Source organism: Vigna umbellata, chromosome 1 (assembly GCF_029865625.1).
Source record: "Vigna umbellata cultivar VRB3 chromosome 1, Vumbellata_1.0, whole genome shotgun sequence".
Lineage (NCBI taxonomy): Eukaryota > Viridiplantae > Streptophyta > Magnoliopsida > Fabales > Fabaceae > Vigna > Vigna umbellata.
The window spans coordinates 82,174,683-82,190,592 of record NC_142165.1 but is presented as its reverse complement, the minus strand read 5'-3'; the positions used below and the strand labels follow the sequence as shown (position 1 = coordinate 82,190,592).

Sequence of the window (15,910 nt, the reverse complement as noted above, 5' to 3'; positions counted from 1 at the left end):
ATTTTACTCATACAAGGAACTACGTAGGTTATCAGTGAAATATGTTATAAATGAATAAAATTAAAAAACAACAATTTTAAAAATAAAATTTTACTGAGGGGCAAAATAGTAAAGGAAAGGTGGAGGAAGGGGCAAAATAGTAAAGGGGAGGTGGAGGAAGAGATGTGTGGGGGTGGAGGGAGCAACACCCCTTAATTTAATGTACATTTATAAATCTTTACAAATAGTTCATAATTGTTTAGCGTTTCAATTATATAACAATGAACCATTGGCCCAATACATGTCACCTCTCTCAGGAAGAAGCATGTAGCCGTTAAATTTTTGAATTTCCTTGTAATTAAGAACCCACTTAAATGACCAAAAAGCCCTCGTATTTCAAATCCCCAAACCGCGAATGCCTTAACTTTTACACATTTTTGAATTCTGGATCCAATCTCAACCGTTCACTCCAAAGACCCTTCTCCTTACATCGATTTCAAGTGGGATTTTCAAATCAGTCGAAACCTCACAGCAACAATAGCTTGAGTTAGTGAGTGAGTGAGAGAAAGAGAGAGAGTGCGTGTCTGCAAATGATTGACTTGGATCTATGTTGAACTTCAACCTTGCAGTTCAATCTGAAATCCCGAGCAACACCACGCCGAACTAAGATTGAAGCAACCTAACAAGAACCGAAGCAATTTCAGCACTGCTCAAATTTTTCGCTTCGGAATCTTGTTCTGCAACTCTTCCGTCAGGTCCTGCAAATTTCCAATTCCTTTCACGATTTTGAACACGCTTTCTTTTCTTTAAATAAATTATTTTTGGCGTCATGCTTGATTTTTCATTTTTTATTATGCCATAGAATGCTGAGGGATTTCAAACTCCCACGCCGAAACCCTGGAAAACACGAAGAACCTGAGAATATGGATCCTTTGGATTCATCCACCACGGTTCAGAGGCACGGGGATGGTTCAAGACCTCCATTGAACACAATTCAGGAACCCGATGCGCATTGCGTGAGCAAGATTGAGAGGACTCCTTCGAAGGCCAACAACAAAGGTCGCGGAGGAGCCGAGCTTCGCACGCCAGATAAGCACGGGGGAGGAAGCATGCTATGGAAACACCGGTTCGGCTGGAATCACAAGAACGACGCCGTTTCCTCGTTTGGTGATGATAAGAGAGGATATGTTGTTGGGAATGTGACTCCTCGCGTGCCTCGCACTGTGGGGAGAGCTTCTTCGAGTGTCACGGCTTGTTCCGAGAGCAATTCCACGCAGAGCACTCCGACTAAGAGTGTGACTAAGCCCCCGAGCTCAAGTGTTCGGAGCAAGGCTGATGGAGGTGGCTTCAGTGCTCGTTTGGGGAACTATGCTGCATTGTACAAAGGGGTTCCCAGTTCGGCTTGCATGGCTCCCACGGTTGTTAACACGGTCGAAGTGCCTCACTTTGATCTCAAGGAAGATTCTTCGTTTTGGATTAACCACAATGTACAGGTGAGTGATCCAGATATCTCTCCAATTCAGCTGATTTATTTCGATGAGTGGGTTTGTTTAATTCTGGTGTTTTTTTCTTTTTTTTTTTTTTGTGATTTGGGGTTTGAATTTTCGTTATGTACAGGTTATTATTCGTGTTCGTCCTCTCAATAGCATGGAGCGATGTACACAAGGGTATAACAGATGCCTGAAGCAAGAAAGCTCTCAGAGCATTAGTTGGATTGGGCACCAGGAAAACCGGTTCACCTTTGACCATGTTGCGTGTGAAACCATAGACCAGGTGTGGTTTCATTGAAATGACTTTTTTGAGGTGCTAATTTCTTGTTGGGAAGGAGTTGTTAATTGTGTCTCTGGTTTCTGGCTGTGTAGGAAATGATTTTCAGATTGGCTGGTCTTCCAATGGTAGAGAACTGCCTCTCAGGGTATAATAGTTGTATGTTTGCTTACGGACAGGTAACATCCTGAACTTAGCCACAATTATAGAAACTGGTAGTGTATGAACTGAAATGCATGAGCTTAGAAAAAGAAACGAGCAAAAAACAGAAAATAGCAACGTTGCAAACAAGATAACTCGTTTTCTACCATTCTGTCCCCAAGGCATACCTAACCAATTCCTCACCGATTTCCCGTTCCCGCTTCTTCTACTCTATCCCCTACCCTATAATACAAACACGTCCTTCACTGTCTTTCCCACACTCCGATGACCTATTGCCATGTACATCTGTTATGCTTATCACCAAATCTGTGTTTGCATTTCCATGCTTAGCCCATTGTTCTCAGCCCCTCTTCTTTCTTTCTACCCCTCCTCTTATAAACATGGATTTAAGGCTCAACATTTGTCATTATCTATTTTTTTTTTCTGTTAATAAAGCATTTGTCATTATCTTTTCTGAACATTGCTTGTCCTAATAAAGCAAAGAAAAATTAAAGGATTTTTTCACAGCATAACAGATTTTTATGCACATGTTCCAATCTATTGCTAATCGGATAATCTTATGATTTTAAATTAGAAAACGAATTTGGTTAGCTCGCTCCTTAGTTTTCCCATTATCAAACAGTGACAGTTAACTCCCAAGTTTTCATATATCATAATCAGGAGCTTCAGTTCGTCACTGCCTTTGGATTTTTGTCAATAAGAATATGTACGTTTCTATGAATTAGGAATCATAAAAAGCCTAACACAACTAACATTTTAAAGCGTTTTTATGAAGAAATTTAGCTCTCTGTGCAGTATAGGGATCATTTATAAAAAACTAAGTTGTAAATTCTGTCATCCGTTGGGAGATTGTATTGCTGTGTTTTAGTACAAGATAGTTAGAAATGGACAGTAAAGTGACATCTTTTAACTGTAAGGTGATGGACGACTCTTTTAATTTTGCAGACAGGAAGTGGGAAAACATATACAATGCTCGGAGAAATTGAGGATCTAGATGTGAAGCCTAGTCCCCATCGTGGAATGACACCACGCATATTTGAGTTTTTGTTTGCCAGGATCCAAGCTGTAAATTCATTAATCTTTCATAGCTAATTCAGCTTTTTATATATAAGAGTCCAATTTCTGTAGTCAATGTTGATCAATTAATCAATATCTCTGTTTTTTTATGTTTTACATTTGTTCTCTGAATCAAATTTCCAGGAAGAGGAAAGCCGAAGAGATGAGAACTTAAAATACAATTGCAAGTGTTCTTTCTTGGAGATTTACAACGAACAAATTACCGATCTACTTGATCCCTCCTCTACTAATTTGCTGGTAGGTGTAGTTTTTTCACTCATGAGATGACTGTCAAAGCATTTTTTATTATTTCTCAATGCTCCTTTTTTTTCTTAATAGCTGCGTGAGGATGTCAAGAAGGGTGTTTATGTTGAAAATTTATCTGAGTTCGAGGTTCAAAGTGTGAGTGACATTATAAGGCTTCTAATTCAGGTACATCTATGGGACCATCTTGTTCATTTTAAGGAATCCCCAAACAACTCCCTCCCTATCTTTGTTATTTAAATCAAATACATATTTACTCTGAATGCATTTTCGTCCATTAAGTTGTCATTTCTGACATGTAGGGTTCTGCAAATAGAAAAGTTGCAGCAACAAATATGAATAGAGAGAGCAGTAGGTCCCATAGTGTTTTTACGTGTGTAATTGAGAGCACATGGGAAAAGGATTCTACAGCTAATTATCGTTTTGCAAGGTTAAACCTGGTTGATCTAGCTGGTTCAGAAAGGTATGCATTAACTTATGGTGTTGATTGGACCAATTGTATCTTGGGAATTGGATGATATAAGTGCATGTATACTAACAGAGTTATCATTATTATATATAACAGACAGAAGACTTCTGGTGCTGAGGGTGAGCGTTTGAAAGAAGCGGCTAATATCAATAAATCATTATCTACCTTGGGGTATTATGATCTTGCCACATAAGTATTTCAAATTGTCATATTTGTTCTTTCTCATTAAGTAACTAGTATTCTCTAATCATTCTTGCAGTCATGTTATTATGATATTAGTGGATGTGGCAAATGGGAAGCAGAGGCATATCCCTTATAGAGACTCCAGACTAACGTTTCTTCTTCAGGTTGATTTATGTGCTGGTTTCCGTTAAATCATTAGTCTCAGGGTTCTTCTTTATTCATCACTATTTGGCATAAAATGCAGGACTCTCTTGGTGGAAACTCGAAAACAATGATCATTGCCAATGTCAGCCCTTCTATCTGGTCTGTTCATTTTATCTGGAACTATATTTCCTTTATCTAAATTTACAACTTGCCGTAGAAGCTTGATGGGGCTTACCCATTTCACTTTTGCAGTTGTGCCACAGAAACGTTGAATACACTTAAATTTGCTCAGAGAGCAAAACTTATACAAAATAATGTGAGGGCATATCTAAATTCGTCTGAATTGAAGGAATGAATCTCATCAACCTATCACCCCTATTCATTCTGTATCTTTTTATTGTAGGCTGTGGTGAATGAAGATTCTACTGGGGATGTAATAGCTTTACAGCATCAAATCCGGCTTTTGAAGGTGGTATCAGTTATTTCTGATAGTATTAGCTTTGAGTGAGTTGATACTTTAACTTAAAAGGTAAAATTTTGGTGCAGGAGGAGCTTTCTACCCTCAAACGGCATCAGAATGTCTCCAGGTCTTTGTCATTTTCTTTGGCTTCTGTCAGAGATATAAAACAATCACTAGAACTAGAAGACTGTTTTCTAGAAAATGAAACTGACTTGGTTGACCAATGTGAAGAAAATATGTCTGATTATGAATCCAAGGGCATCAGAATGTCCCACAAACAGGTATACCAGCTTTCCTATGTTAATGATAGCCAGTGGGATGACAATTTATGTTTAAAGATTGAACCAATATTTCTATTATTTTTATGGCTTGTTCCTTCAAGATTTAAGGAATTAAGGACTTCTTTATAATTAATAATTTCTTTTCTAAGAGATTATTGCCCCAAGTAAAATGAAAAGTTATGACTATGCTGTTAGATTTTGTGGGAGAGTGAGCCTTAGTGGAATGGAAAGGCTATGCCTTAGGATTTTTCCTAAGTTTTAGCTATGGAAATATCCTCTATATCTGGTCCTCCATCTATCCCTCATGATGGAATGCTTATGCATTAACCTACCTATGGCTAAGAAACATCCAAAACTAGTCTTCCAAAGTTATACAGTTGTTAGCTTAGCATCTCTGTACAATATAGTTTTTTCCCCACACCTTCATATATTTATATGTTCAAAATCATTTGTGGCTCAGTTAAAATCATTGGAGACAACTCTTGCTGGTTCTTTGAGAAGAGAACGAATGGCAGAAATTTCTATCAAGCAACTTGAAGCTGAAATTGAACAATTAAACCATTTGGTAGTTCTCTTATGAGGTCTTTTTTCTATTGGAGTTAATATTTCAACTGTCTTCAGTCTTTATCCATGAATCTGCTGTCACTCAGGTTCGTCAAAGAGAAGAGGACACTAGGAGTTGCAAAATGATGCTTAGGTTTCGTGAAGACAAAATTCGGAGACTAGAATCCCGACTAGATGGTTCCATTCCTACAGACACGTTTTTGCGGGAAGAGAATAAAAGGCTTTCTGAGGAAAATCAGATACTTCAGGGCAAACTTGATCGAAATCCTGAAGTTACTCGGTTTGCTGTAGAGAATATCAGGCTTCTAGACCAACTTAGAAGGTAATGTATCTTTTCTAACCAAGACTGTCATTATGAAATATTCTCTCCTTTTAGCAGCTCCTTACAACTACTTGTACAGATATCAAGAGTTTTATGAAGAAGGGGAGAGAGATATTCTTTTAGCCGAAGTGTCTTCTCTGAGGGAACAAGTATTTGTGCTTCTAGAATTTAATACATAAATAATTTCCATTCTAGATTCCTTGTTTTTAAGATTTTACGATTGAAAAACCTTTGCTCTGTAGTTGCTTCAATATCATGGAAGAAACTCCATTCAGCGTAGTTCAATTCACGACACTCAACCTCAGGTCAGTCTACAATTACCTGAAACAGTTTATGATTTTCATCTATTGAACATTTCATTCCTTTTTGCATGTTAGAGCAATGTTTGCTGAAATTGTGTTTCTAAACCAGACCAATGTCATTATTTGTACTAGTATGGTATGACATACAGTCATCATTACAATAGTGATCACCAATAACTGTTAATCCTTCCTGTAAAGTGCAATGTATATCTAACAATTTATTTTTACCGCTGGTGCAGGAAGCTCAGTGCTGCAAGAAAGAGAACAGTTCTTTTGATCAAGAGGTTTTATTCCTTCATAGCATAATATAAACTTTTCTTCCCAACAGAATAATTATGTGAGACCACTTCTTTTAATGGCTTGCAGCTAAGAAACACCCTTGATGAGTTACAGGAATGCAGGCGTAATTTAAATTATTGCTTAGAGGAGAATGCAAAACTCAGTAGGTATAATTTTTGTGCTGTTGTTGAAGTTCATTTGGTTGTATACAGACAAATAGGAGCTCCAAATTTCGTTGCTGTAAAAATGCTAATGTTTTTGCATTGCATATTTGTACAGGGAAATAGACTCTCTTCAATCAATGTTAAGCAGCACAACTGCTGCTACAAAGGTAGTTTTGTTATTCTGATTTAACATATATTCATTTTTGTCTTTACCATACATTGTACAAATCAGTAGGAAAATGTGAATGCTGTTTTTGTACGGTCTTTCCTTCTACAAAAATTATTGTCCTTTACTACCCCTTTCTATGTATGAAATTTGCGTCATATGAAATGAAGTATCTTTTTATCATTATTGTTTTACAGGCTTCTACAAAAGGACCATTTTGTGATACTCAGGCAGTTCCACCGATGGGGGTGAAGCATGAAACTCAAATGTTAAATCACACAGAAGATGTTTTAAATTTGCAGCTGGAATTAGATATAATGAAGGTAATTCTGAAGGAAGAGAGGACTTTCCGTGGCATATTGGAGGAGCAAACAACGTACTTAAATCAGGACCTTTTTATGACAAAAGACAGTCTTAAGCAGACAAGCAAACAATTAGAGGATGCAAATAATGAGCTGAAAGAGGAAAAATCTGTTATTGAAGCTCTAGAATCGCAGCAAATATTATCTATCAAAGAGATAGAAGAGATAAGGAACGAGAACCGCCATTATCTGGAGCTTATGGGGAAACAAGAGCATGAAATCATGACCCTGAAGAATCAACTTATGTCTAAAGAGTTTAGAGATAATTTTCCTTCAGATCATCCGGAGTTTGAAAATAAGTCTCCCTTACAGGTAAGACTTAGAAGGATGCATGATTCTCTTGAAAAAGCCAAGCAACTGAACATGTCATACCAAAGTGATCGTGCATTCCAGATATCCAATGAAGAGGAGATGGATGAAATCCGTCGGCAAGCTGAGGCTGAAACAGCTGAGGTGATTGTCTGTATGCAAGAAGAACTTGCCCTGCTCCAGCATCAAGTAAATGACAGTCATTTGAAGGAAAAGGAAATGAAAGAGAGTATGCTGAATCTGGAAACTGAATTGAAGGAGGTGTACAAAAACTTGCATACAACTACTAATGATAATCAAATTTTAAAGGAAGAGATTGGCCAGAAAGATATAGAACTCATTTCACTGGCTGAAGAATGGGAACTATTAACCTCTGAGATTGAAGAAATTCTTTTTGATGGATGTGAGGCACTTGTTGATGCCTCTGACCAACTTGGTGACATAAGCAATTCATTTCCACAGAAACGGATCTGGATTTCTGAACAAGTTGGCATGGTGGTTAGAAAAATCTCTGAGAAGGAATTATTAATTGATGAACTTAGAAGATGTTTGGAAGATGCAAGCAATAAAAGAAGTGATATGGAGTGTATGTTGAAGTCCTTAAGAAGTGCAACGTTAGTGATTACAGAATCCCATCAGAAGGAGTGTGCTGAAAAAGAAAAAGAAATTCTCCTATTGACCTCTCAACTGAGTGAAAAAACATCTATTGTGGCAAAGCTGAAGGAGCAGTTGTTAATGGCTCAAGATCATAGCAGAAAAACATCAAACTGCGCAACAGCAGCTTTTGTGGTTGTGAATAGATTGTCGGAAGTGAATCTTGGTTACCTGGATGATCTAAAGCATAAGGGTATTCAACTCAGTGAATTCGCAGAAGCTAATCAAACGAAGGATGCTCTTCTCAATGACCAATCTGCTTCGCTTGCACAAGCAGAAAGACAAGTAACAATGTTAAAGGAAAGGTGTAATGAATTATGGCAGAAGCTGTCAGAGGAGAAAGAGAACTTTCGTGCTTTGGCTCGAGAACATATCAGCAAAGTGTCAAACTGTGCAACTGCTGCTTTTGTGGTTGTGAATAGATTGTCAGAAGTGAATCTTGATTACCTCAATGATCTAAAGCATAAGGATATTCAGCTTAGTGAATTAGCAGAGACTAATCAGAGGATGGATGCCCTTGTAATGGAACAATCCACTTCAATTGTTGAAGCAGGAATGCAGATAACGGAGTTACAGGAAAGATGTAATGAATTATGGCAGAAGCTGTCTGAGGAGCATGAGCATTCTTGTGCTTTGGAACAAAAGCTTGGAGATATTGAAAATAATGACATTTCAAAGACAAAGGAGCAGCTAGTGATATTACAAGATGGTGTCTCTTCACTCAGGTCATGCATGAGCTCTTTTGCAGACCTTTCAGGCAGTCTTGATAACCGAAAATCATTGGAAGCTTGCATATCAAACTGTGATGATATTGGTGAACCAAGGGTAAACTAATGCTGCTTTCTGATAGATTTACTTTTGGCAATGTCACTTATATTTCATTTATGTCAGTGATATGTGAATGACTTTTATTCAGTATTTGTTATTATGGCATTGCTGCAGATCTGTTCGGAAACACATATAACCAGTGATTCAGATCCCCATTTTGTTGAAGAACCTATAGTTGACCAGGCTGACTTACCCTTTAATTTGGACAAATGTGGATATTATATGAATGACTCAAAATCAAGAAGAGTTTCTAATGATGTGCATGAAAGAGATGTAACCATTTCACTTTTGAGAAAAGAAATAGAATGTGCTCTTGAAAGCTTAAAAGAAGTGCAATATGAGATGGCCAGATTGCATGCAGAGAAAAAGGAGATGTCAATGTGTGAAATGAAGAGCCAGCAAAGCATAGAGTGCCTCAAAAAGCAGATACTTTTCCTGCAAGAAGCTATGAACCACTTTGAAGAGAAATCCAAAGTCAAGATTGAAGTACTCAGTCAAAAACTTAGGAACCTGGAGAAGCCCCTGAAAGAAGCCAGCTCCCATTGGTACCAAAAGAAAGAGGTAATCCATTAGTGAGTGACCACTATTGAACTATTATTGCTGTTTTCTTTCCCTTTCAAATATGAAAATTGTGTTTGCTTTATTTGTTTTTGTTGTTGTCTTGAGCTTCCCCAATCCCCGATCATGCTGATAGACACTTGTTGGTGTTAATATATCCTGCATTTGCTTGGAATATCACTATAAACTTCTAATGTGTCGGTCTCCCTTGAGCTTGTTTTTGGGGTTCAGTTAGCCTTGGTTGTTCTCTGATAAAGTTAACATTCAGAAGCTTTATGCATATTGCTTTTCTCTTTGCAGTTACTTGAACTTGAAGTTGGGGAAGCAAAGATCGTTCAAGCACAGAAATCTCAGGAGGCGTCTTGTATTCTTGCTAAATTTGAAGAAGCACAAGATACGATGAAAGAAGCAGATATTATGATCAATGGATTGGTAATAGCTAATGAATCAATGAAGATTGATATTGAGATACTGAAAGACAGAGAAATGACTTTACTCAATGAAAATGGTATATTAGTCAGCAATATTGAAAGCTTACAAACTGTTGTTGATTTGAAGGATCGGGAGATAGAGGACCTTGTTGAATCAAGTCTTGTAGAAACAAGGGATCTAACTGTTAAGTTGGATGATGTCATTAAAGAAGTCCAATTGATGACGACAGAAAATTTCATGTCTTTGGCTTGTGATTTAGAGTGCTTAAAATCTCAATGTCTATATTCCACTAATTTGATACAGCCATGGCTTGAGAAGATATGGTCTGAGATAGTTTTTAAAGATTGTGCTATGTCTGTGCTACATCTATGTCACATGGGTATTCTCCTGGAAACAGTAACAGGGATGCATGCAGAAAATGGTTTGCTTTCACATGGCTTGTGTCAATCAAACTCTGCCATAAGTGATTTGAAAGAACATAATTATAGGACAAAGCAAGAGCTTGATATGTGCAGAATATTGAAAGGGAAACTTCTGGCTGATATCAAGAACAGTTTTGATCGCATAACTAAGAAAGAAGTTGAAGCTGTAGATATCACCAACAAGCTGAACACTTTTGCTAAAAACATATCAGACCTTCAGCTTCAGGAGGAGATGATGCTGCAAAGGTCTAATGAAATGGGATCCCAACTTGCTAAGCTGATGAGGGAATTGGATGTAAGTAATATAGATATTGTTACATCCCTTTTAGATCAAGAGGCACTACTGAAACAGAAAGCTGAAGCCATTGATTCACAAGCTGATTTGTTTATGACAGATTGGTATGCCAAAGACTTTGAGTCGCTTATCTATGCTTCTGAACTAAAATATATGTCATGTAATATAGCTAATATGGAGGAGTATTTTGTCAAGCATTGTATATTAGTCGAGCAACTGAAGAAAGAAGTAATCTTGTCCCAAGTAGAAACTTCGCTAGCAGAACAGGTTTTGATGGATAAGGAAGTTGAAGTTTCCCTTTTAGAAAGAGAAGTTCGGCAGACAAAAGTGGAAAGGAAAGACCTATTAGCGGAACTGAACCAGAATGTCTTAAGGATTACAGAAATGGGTGAAGTAAACAAGGTCCTTGAGCAAAATATTGAGTCCCTAAAGGATGTTACTTGTTCTAATAATGCATTGAAGGGTGAACTTGCTGATGTTAAGGAGACAAGGAAAAGACTGCTCAATAAGATTCTTGATCTAGAAGCTGATTATGACAAGGTAATCGCTGATGTCATAGAGAAGGATGTTACTTCTGAATTTTCTTTCCAACAGATTTCTTTACTTGAACATCAAAACACAGAGTTAAAGAAAGTGAACTGTATGTTGGAAAATTCATCTTTCATGCTTGAGAATGAGCTGACCCTAAAGGATTCAGAGCTAACAAGAATGCAGAGCTTATTGCAAGTTGAGTTATCCAGAAAGGATGATGTAATAAAAGGACTATTGTATGATCTGAGCTTACTACAGGAATCTGCATCTAACAGTAAAGACCAAAAAGATGAAATTCAAAAGTTTCTGGTCACAATGGAGGCATTAGAAGCAGATCTTGCTGTTAAATCTGGTGAACTTGCGGAGGCTGTCGCGAACTGTCAATTGCTTGAAGCTCAGTTGCAGGACAAATCAGATATGATTACAGCTCTTGAGTTGGATTTCTCAAAAGAACGTGAGGCTCTACAGTTGCAAGTCAGTGACAATCAAGAACTTAGAAATAATATTGAAGAGGCCTTGGCAGCAAGAAAACTGTCTGACAATGAGCTGAGAGAAAGAATGAAGATAACAGAGAGCTTTGAGGACGAAATTTTAGAAATGAACAGTGTTATAAGCCAAATGGATTGTTCAATTAAAAGCCTGAGCAGTGATCTGGATGAACTCACTATTGAGAGGGATCAGCTTCAGGGTCAAGTAATTTGCCTAAAAGTTAGGCTTGAAAAAGCTGAAGCACAGGCTGAAGCTAATGAAGCAATTGCTCAAGAAACTCAAAAGGTAATGGTTTATGCATAATCTATTAATAATGCAGCATCTTTTCCTTTCATGACATTATTATTGAGTAATCCATTTTTCAACATGAAGAACTTTGTTATGGAGTATTATATCTTAAAGGAGTTTTATTTATTTGCTTCTGCATTCGGAATAAACCAAGTCAAAAGAAAAGAATAGAAAACTAGCTGAATGGCTGTTTTTTTCTTATTCCTGTCTGAATTTTCTTACATTGATTACAGGTGGCAGAAACAAGAAGAATATATGCAGAAGACAAAGAAGAAGAGGTGAAACTTCTAGAGAGATCAGTTGAAGAGCTGGAAAGTACTATAAATGTACTAGAAAACAAAGTGAGTTGTAACTTTTTCTGGAGATATTTTACAGGAAGCTTGTCTTACCTTCATAGGTATCACACTTCTTTTGACAAGAAGCTGCTGATATTTAACAAAGTGATTTTTAATTATTTTGTTCAGGCTGACATCATTAAAGAAGAAGCAGAACGACAGCGGCTGCAAAGAGAAGATCTAGAGTTGGAGCTACATGCATTAAAAGATATGATGCAAAATGTAAAAAATGTTGATGGTGACATGAGAAGGTTTAGGCCACTTAATCTCCATCTATTTCTCTATTTTGTGCATATAAGGCTTCTTTATGCCAATACAAATTTACCGTGGTACTCTATAGATCTGTTAGTATAAAATATTTTACTGTTTCTATTTCAATTCTTGTAGATTTTTGGATGAAAAAGAGAAAGGCCTCAATGAAGCCCTAAATCACATACAGTTTCTTAAGAGGGAGTTAGCAGGAAAGGATGTAGAGGTAGGTTATTTACTACGTGACTACTCACTCATGTCTCTTGGATAGACGTTTCTACATGAAAATTCATTTTTATTTTTCTTGGCTATATTTTACAGATTCAACAGATGAAAGCTCATATTTCTGAGCTAAATTTGCATGCCGAAGCACAGGCCAAGGAGTATAAGCAGAAAGTTAGTAATCGTACTGAATAAAATAATCTTGGATGTCATTAGTTCGAAGTTGTAATTTATGCTTAGCAGCTCCAGTTATGCACACCGAGATCAATCTTGCATTCTTACTTTTATTTATAAGTTCTATTTTACTAAGTATGTTGTTATTTTAAATCAGTTCAAAGCATTGGAAGCCATGGCTGAGCAAGTCAAACCTGAGGGTCTTTCTATTCATTCTTCCAGTGCTAATTCCTGCAATGCATTGTCAAATAAGTCTGAGAAAAATGCCACCAAGTCTCGAGGTTCTAGTTCTCCTTTCAAATGCATTGGGTTAGGCTTGGCTCAACAGGTAAAATATGAGAAGGTTGAAGAGCTGTCTGCTGCAAGACTGCGCATTGAAGAACTAGAAGCCCAGGCAGCATGTCGACAGAAAGAGGTTGACTTTTCTCTTCAACTGCATATTCTATAGTAGTTTGTTTTGCTTTTATTAATGCACTTCACATTTGTCTTTACTTTTCCTTGTCTAGATATTTGCACTGAATGCCAAATTAGCATCTGCCGAGAGCATGACCCATGATGTCATTCGAGACTTACTTGGAGTAAAGTTGGATATGACCACTTGTGTGGTAAGCTCATCTAACTTTAGCGATTTCTCTCAATGTCTAAAACTATTTCATTTTCCGTACCCACATAGAAGCAGAAATTTTTTCACAAGAGAATATTTAGTTTTATATTGACCCATTGACTCCCATGTTTAATTTAATTTCCTTAATGCAGTCACTCTTCGACAATGAGCAAGCGGAGGATATTACAGAGAAAGTTAAATTTCTTACTCTAGACCCTCAAGACAAGGTAGTCTAAACTTTCGACTAGATTGCGCTATTATTAAGGTGTAGCTTAGTTAAACTGAATTGTTGTTTATTTCTGGAACAGGAGGTCGTTAAACTTAAGAAGCAGCTGAATGAATTCATTGAGGAGAGACAGGGGTAATTAAATAGCACATTCTTTTTCTCTTTTTGAAGATTGGGGTTTGAGAATCAAATCTTATATTTGAACACGAGGTTCTTTTCTGTACACGCAAAATTCTTATAAATCTGAATCCCTACGTGGCAGATGGCTGCAAGAAATGGATAGAAAACAAGCGGAATTGGTAGCTGTACAAATTGCATTGGAAAACCTTCGTCAGCGAGACCAGTTGCTAAAAACAGAAAACGAAATGCTCAAGGTAGAAAATTAAAATTTTATTCTTTCTCTGTTTTTGGAGCGGTTCATTTATTTTTCTCCTGTTCCTATCTGACGAGCCTTGTTTCTCTCATTTCCTGCAGATGGAAAATACAAGTAAGAAGAATAAAGTACTAGAACTGGAGGAAGAAATTAAAAAGTTGTCTGGTCAGCAAAACCTTCAGCAGCGTATTCATCATCATGCTAAAATTAAGGTAAGAGGTCATCATTATACTTAGCTCAAGGTTCAAGCTGATATTGTCTTCTTGCTTCTTGCCTATTTTCGCAGAACTAGATACTGTTTTATATTTTTTGTCTATAAACTGATTATATTTTTATTTTGTTCTTTTCTCATAAAATATTAATAAGAAAAAAAATATAAATTTTCATTGGTCTTAATTGGCAAGGTATCTTTAAAATATAATTCTGTTTATTGAATTGAATCTTGAGATTGATCGTGGAATTTTGCAACAGGAGGAAAACAACAAGTTAAAGACACAGAACGAAGAACTCAGCGGAAAACTACGAAGGGCAGAGATCTTCCTTTCCCGCGTCAAAGAAGACCTTGCTCGTCTTCGCTCTTCTGCTGGCGTGAAAACGAGTATAAATTTTGATGAGGAGCAACGTCTGATGATAAAACTGAAGGTCAGTTACAAAAGAAGTAATGTGTTGTACACCGAGTAGCTGAATATAACGCAAATTTAAATATTTGAGTGAATAATGTCACAGGAGATCGAGGAGGAGAAAGTAGAATTAGCTCAGCAATTACTGAGACTGTCCACAAATGTTCTGAAGGTCAGGACAATGATTTATGGTTCTTGCTCTGTGCGCACCTTGTCTTGCAACTTCTCCAATGCAATAAAAACAAAGTCTGTGGTTTGTTAACCAACCTTATTTATGCTTCAACTTTCAGGTTGCTGGAATATCAAGACCTACAGCGGACATCAATCCTTCTATGGCCGAGGAAGCCCTCCAGGACCTCAAGAATAGGATAACTACTCTTGAAATGGAACATGAAGATTTGAAGTTTAAGGTAAGCACACGATGCACTATGTAGAGTAATTCGTTTACGAAGCCTTCTATGTCAAGTTTTAAAAGAACATTTTTCTTTAACCCAGAATAAAATTATCAAGGAAAAGATCCGATTATCCGAGCTCATGCCACAAGCTTCTCCTCTGAACTCGAGATCTGAAGAGAATCGTTTAACACCACCAAGGGCATCCCTAGCTCCATTCCTTTCGAGTTTTGATAGATAGTGAAGAGTGTTATTGTATTCTGTTGTGTTTAGTTTAGCCATTCATGTCATATTCTTTGGTTATCCTGTAAATAACGTGTATGGTAGCAATCTACCTGTAAATAATCTTTATGCATAGTCAGAAAGCAATTCAAAGAGAAATTATTTTACAAGATAACTAATGGTGTATTAAATTCTATACATTATATGAAATTTCATTCATGGCTTAAGTTAGATTCATAAAATTTGACGTACATTCAAATTTAATGAATAAAACAAGAAAAATTTGCTCTTTGATCATTATAGTCTTAGATTTTTTATACGACATTAATTTTTTAAACTTAGTTGTACGATAATTTCATAAATATGCATGTCAAATTTCAACCATGAAATGAATCTCTATGCAGTCTGAACATGAAAATCATTTACAAAAATTTAATGTGGTCAGCTTTCTGTCGTCATAAAAACTTTGCTATCTTTGTGCATGTGTAAGAACATTTCCTTCCATACTATTTTCTCTTGGTTAATTTGGGAGAGATGTCGTGGAGCAAAATCTAGTAGTCGATTTAGAATTTGTAATCTTTGTATGTGTACATAATTGATCTAATAAATACATTAAGTGATGTGGCTCAATGAGTAGAAAATCCCAATTCAAAAACTATCTTGTGAGCAGTCATTGCGGTGCATCAAACCAAACAAAAATAATGAGTTTCTTCTTTTTTGCCGCGCCTTCATAAGCTAGCGTATCACACCTACAATCAAAGAA

At 36.8% G+C, this 15,910-nt stretch overlaps 1 protein-coding gene across 1 annotated transcript; it reads left to right on the top strand.

Annotated features, from left to right (window-relative positions):
* Positions 1 to 364: 364 nt before the first annotated feature.
* Positions 365 to 15,322, top strand: LOC124837882 (kinesin-like protein KIN-12D). Its single transcript, XM_047313347.2, has 38 exons — positions 365 to 734; positions 842 to 1,472; positions 1,597 to 1,752; positions 1,842 to 1,925; positions 2,854 to 2,973; positions 3,109 to 3,222; positions 3,304 to 3,396; positions 3,531 to 3,691; positions 3,794 to 3,868; positions 3,957 to 4,044; positions 4,125 to 4,183; positions 4,277 to 4,340; positions 4,428 to 4,493; positions 4,571 to 4,765; positions 5,226 to 5,330; positions 5,416 to 5,651; positions 5,731 to 5,800; positions 5,894 to 5,956; positions 6,193 to 6,237; positions 6,320 to 6,399; positions 6,512 to 6,563; positions 6,760 to 8,712; positions 8,830 to 9,276; positions 9,574 to 11,727; positions 11,964 to 12,071; positions 12,195 to 12,316; positions 12,453 to 12,540; positions 12,636 to 12,710; positions 12,868 to 13,125; positions 13,217 to 13,315; positions 13,467 to 13,541; positions 13,623 to 13,675; positions 13,803 to 13,914; positions 14,015 to 14,125; positions 14,385 to 14,555; positions 14,640 to 14,705; positions 14,824 to 14,943; positions 15,029 to 15,322. The coding sequence occupies exons 2-38, from the start codon at positions 843 to 845 to the stop codon at positions 15,164 to 15,166; spliced, it is 8,706 nt and encodes a 2,901-aa protein (XP_047169303.2). The 5' UTR covers positions 365 to 734; position 842; the 3' UTR covers positions 15,167 to 15,322.
* Positions 15,323 to 15,910: the final 588 nt, after the last annotated feature.

Excerpts from the sequence above, each read along its gene's own strand:
- LOC124837882 (XM_047313347.2), top strand. The coding sequence starts at position 843 with ATGCTGAGGGATTTCAAACTCCCACGCCGAAACCCTGGAAAACACGAA. Across the intron at positions 13,542-13,622 it reads CTCTAGACCCTCAAGACAAG|GAGGTCGTTAAACTTAAGAA; the intron begins GTAGTCTAAACT and ends TTTCTGGAACAG. Across the intron at positions 14,706-14,823 it reads TGTCCACAAATGTTCTGAAG|GTTGCTGGAATATCAAGACC; the intron begins GTCAGGACAATG and ends TTCAACTTTCAG.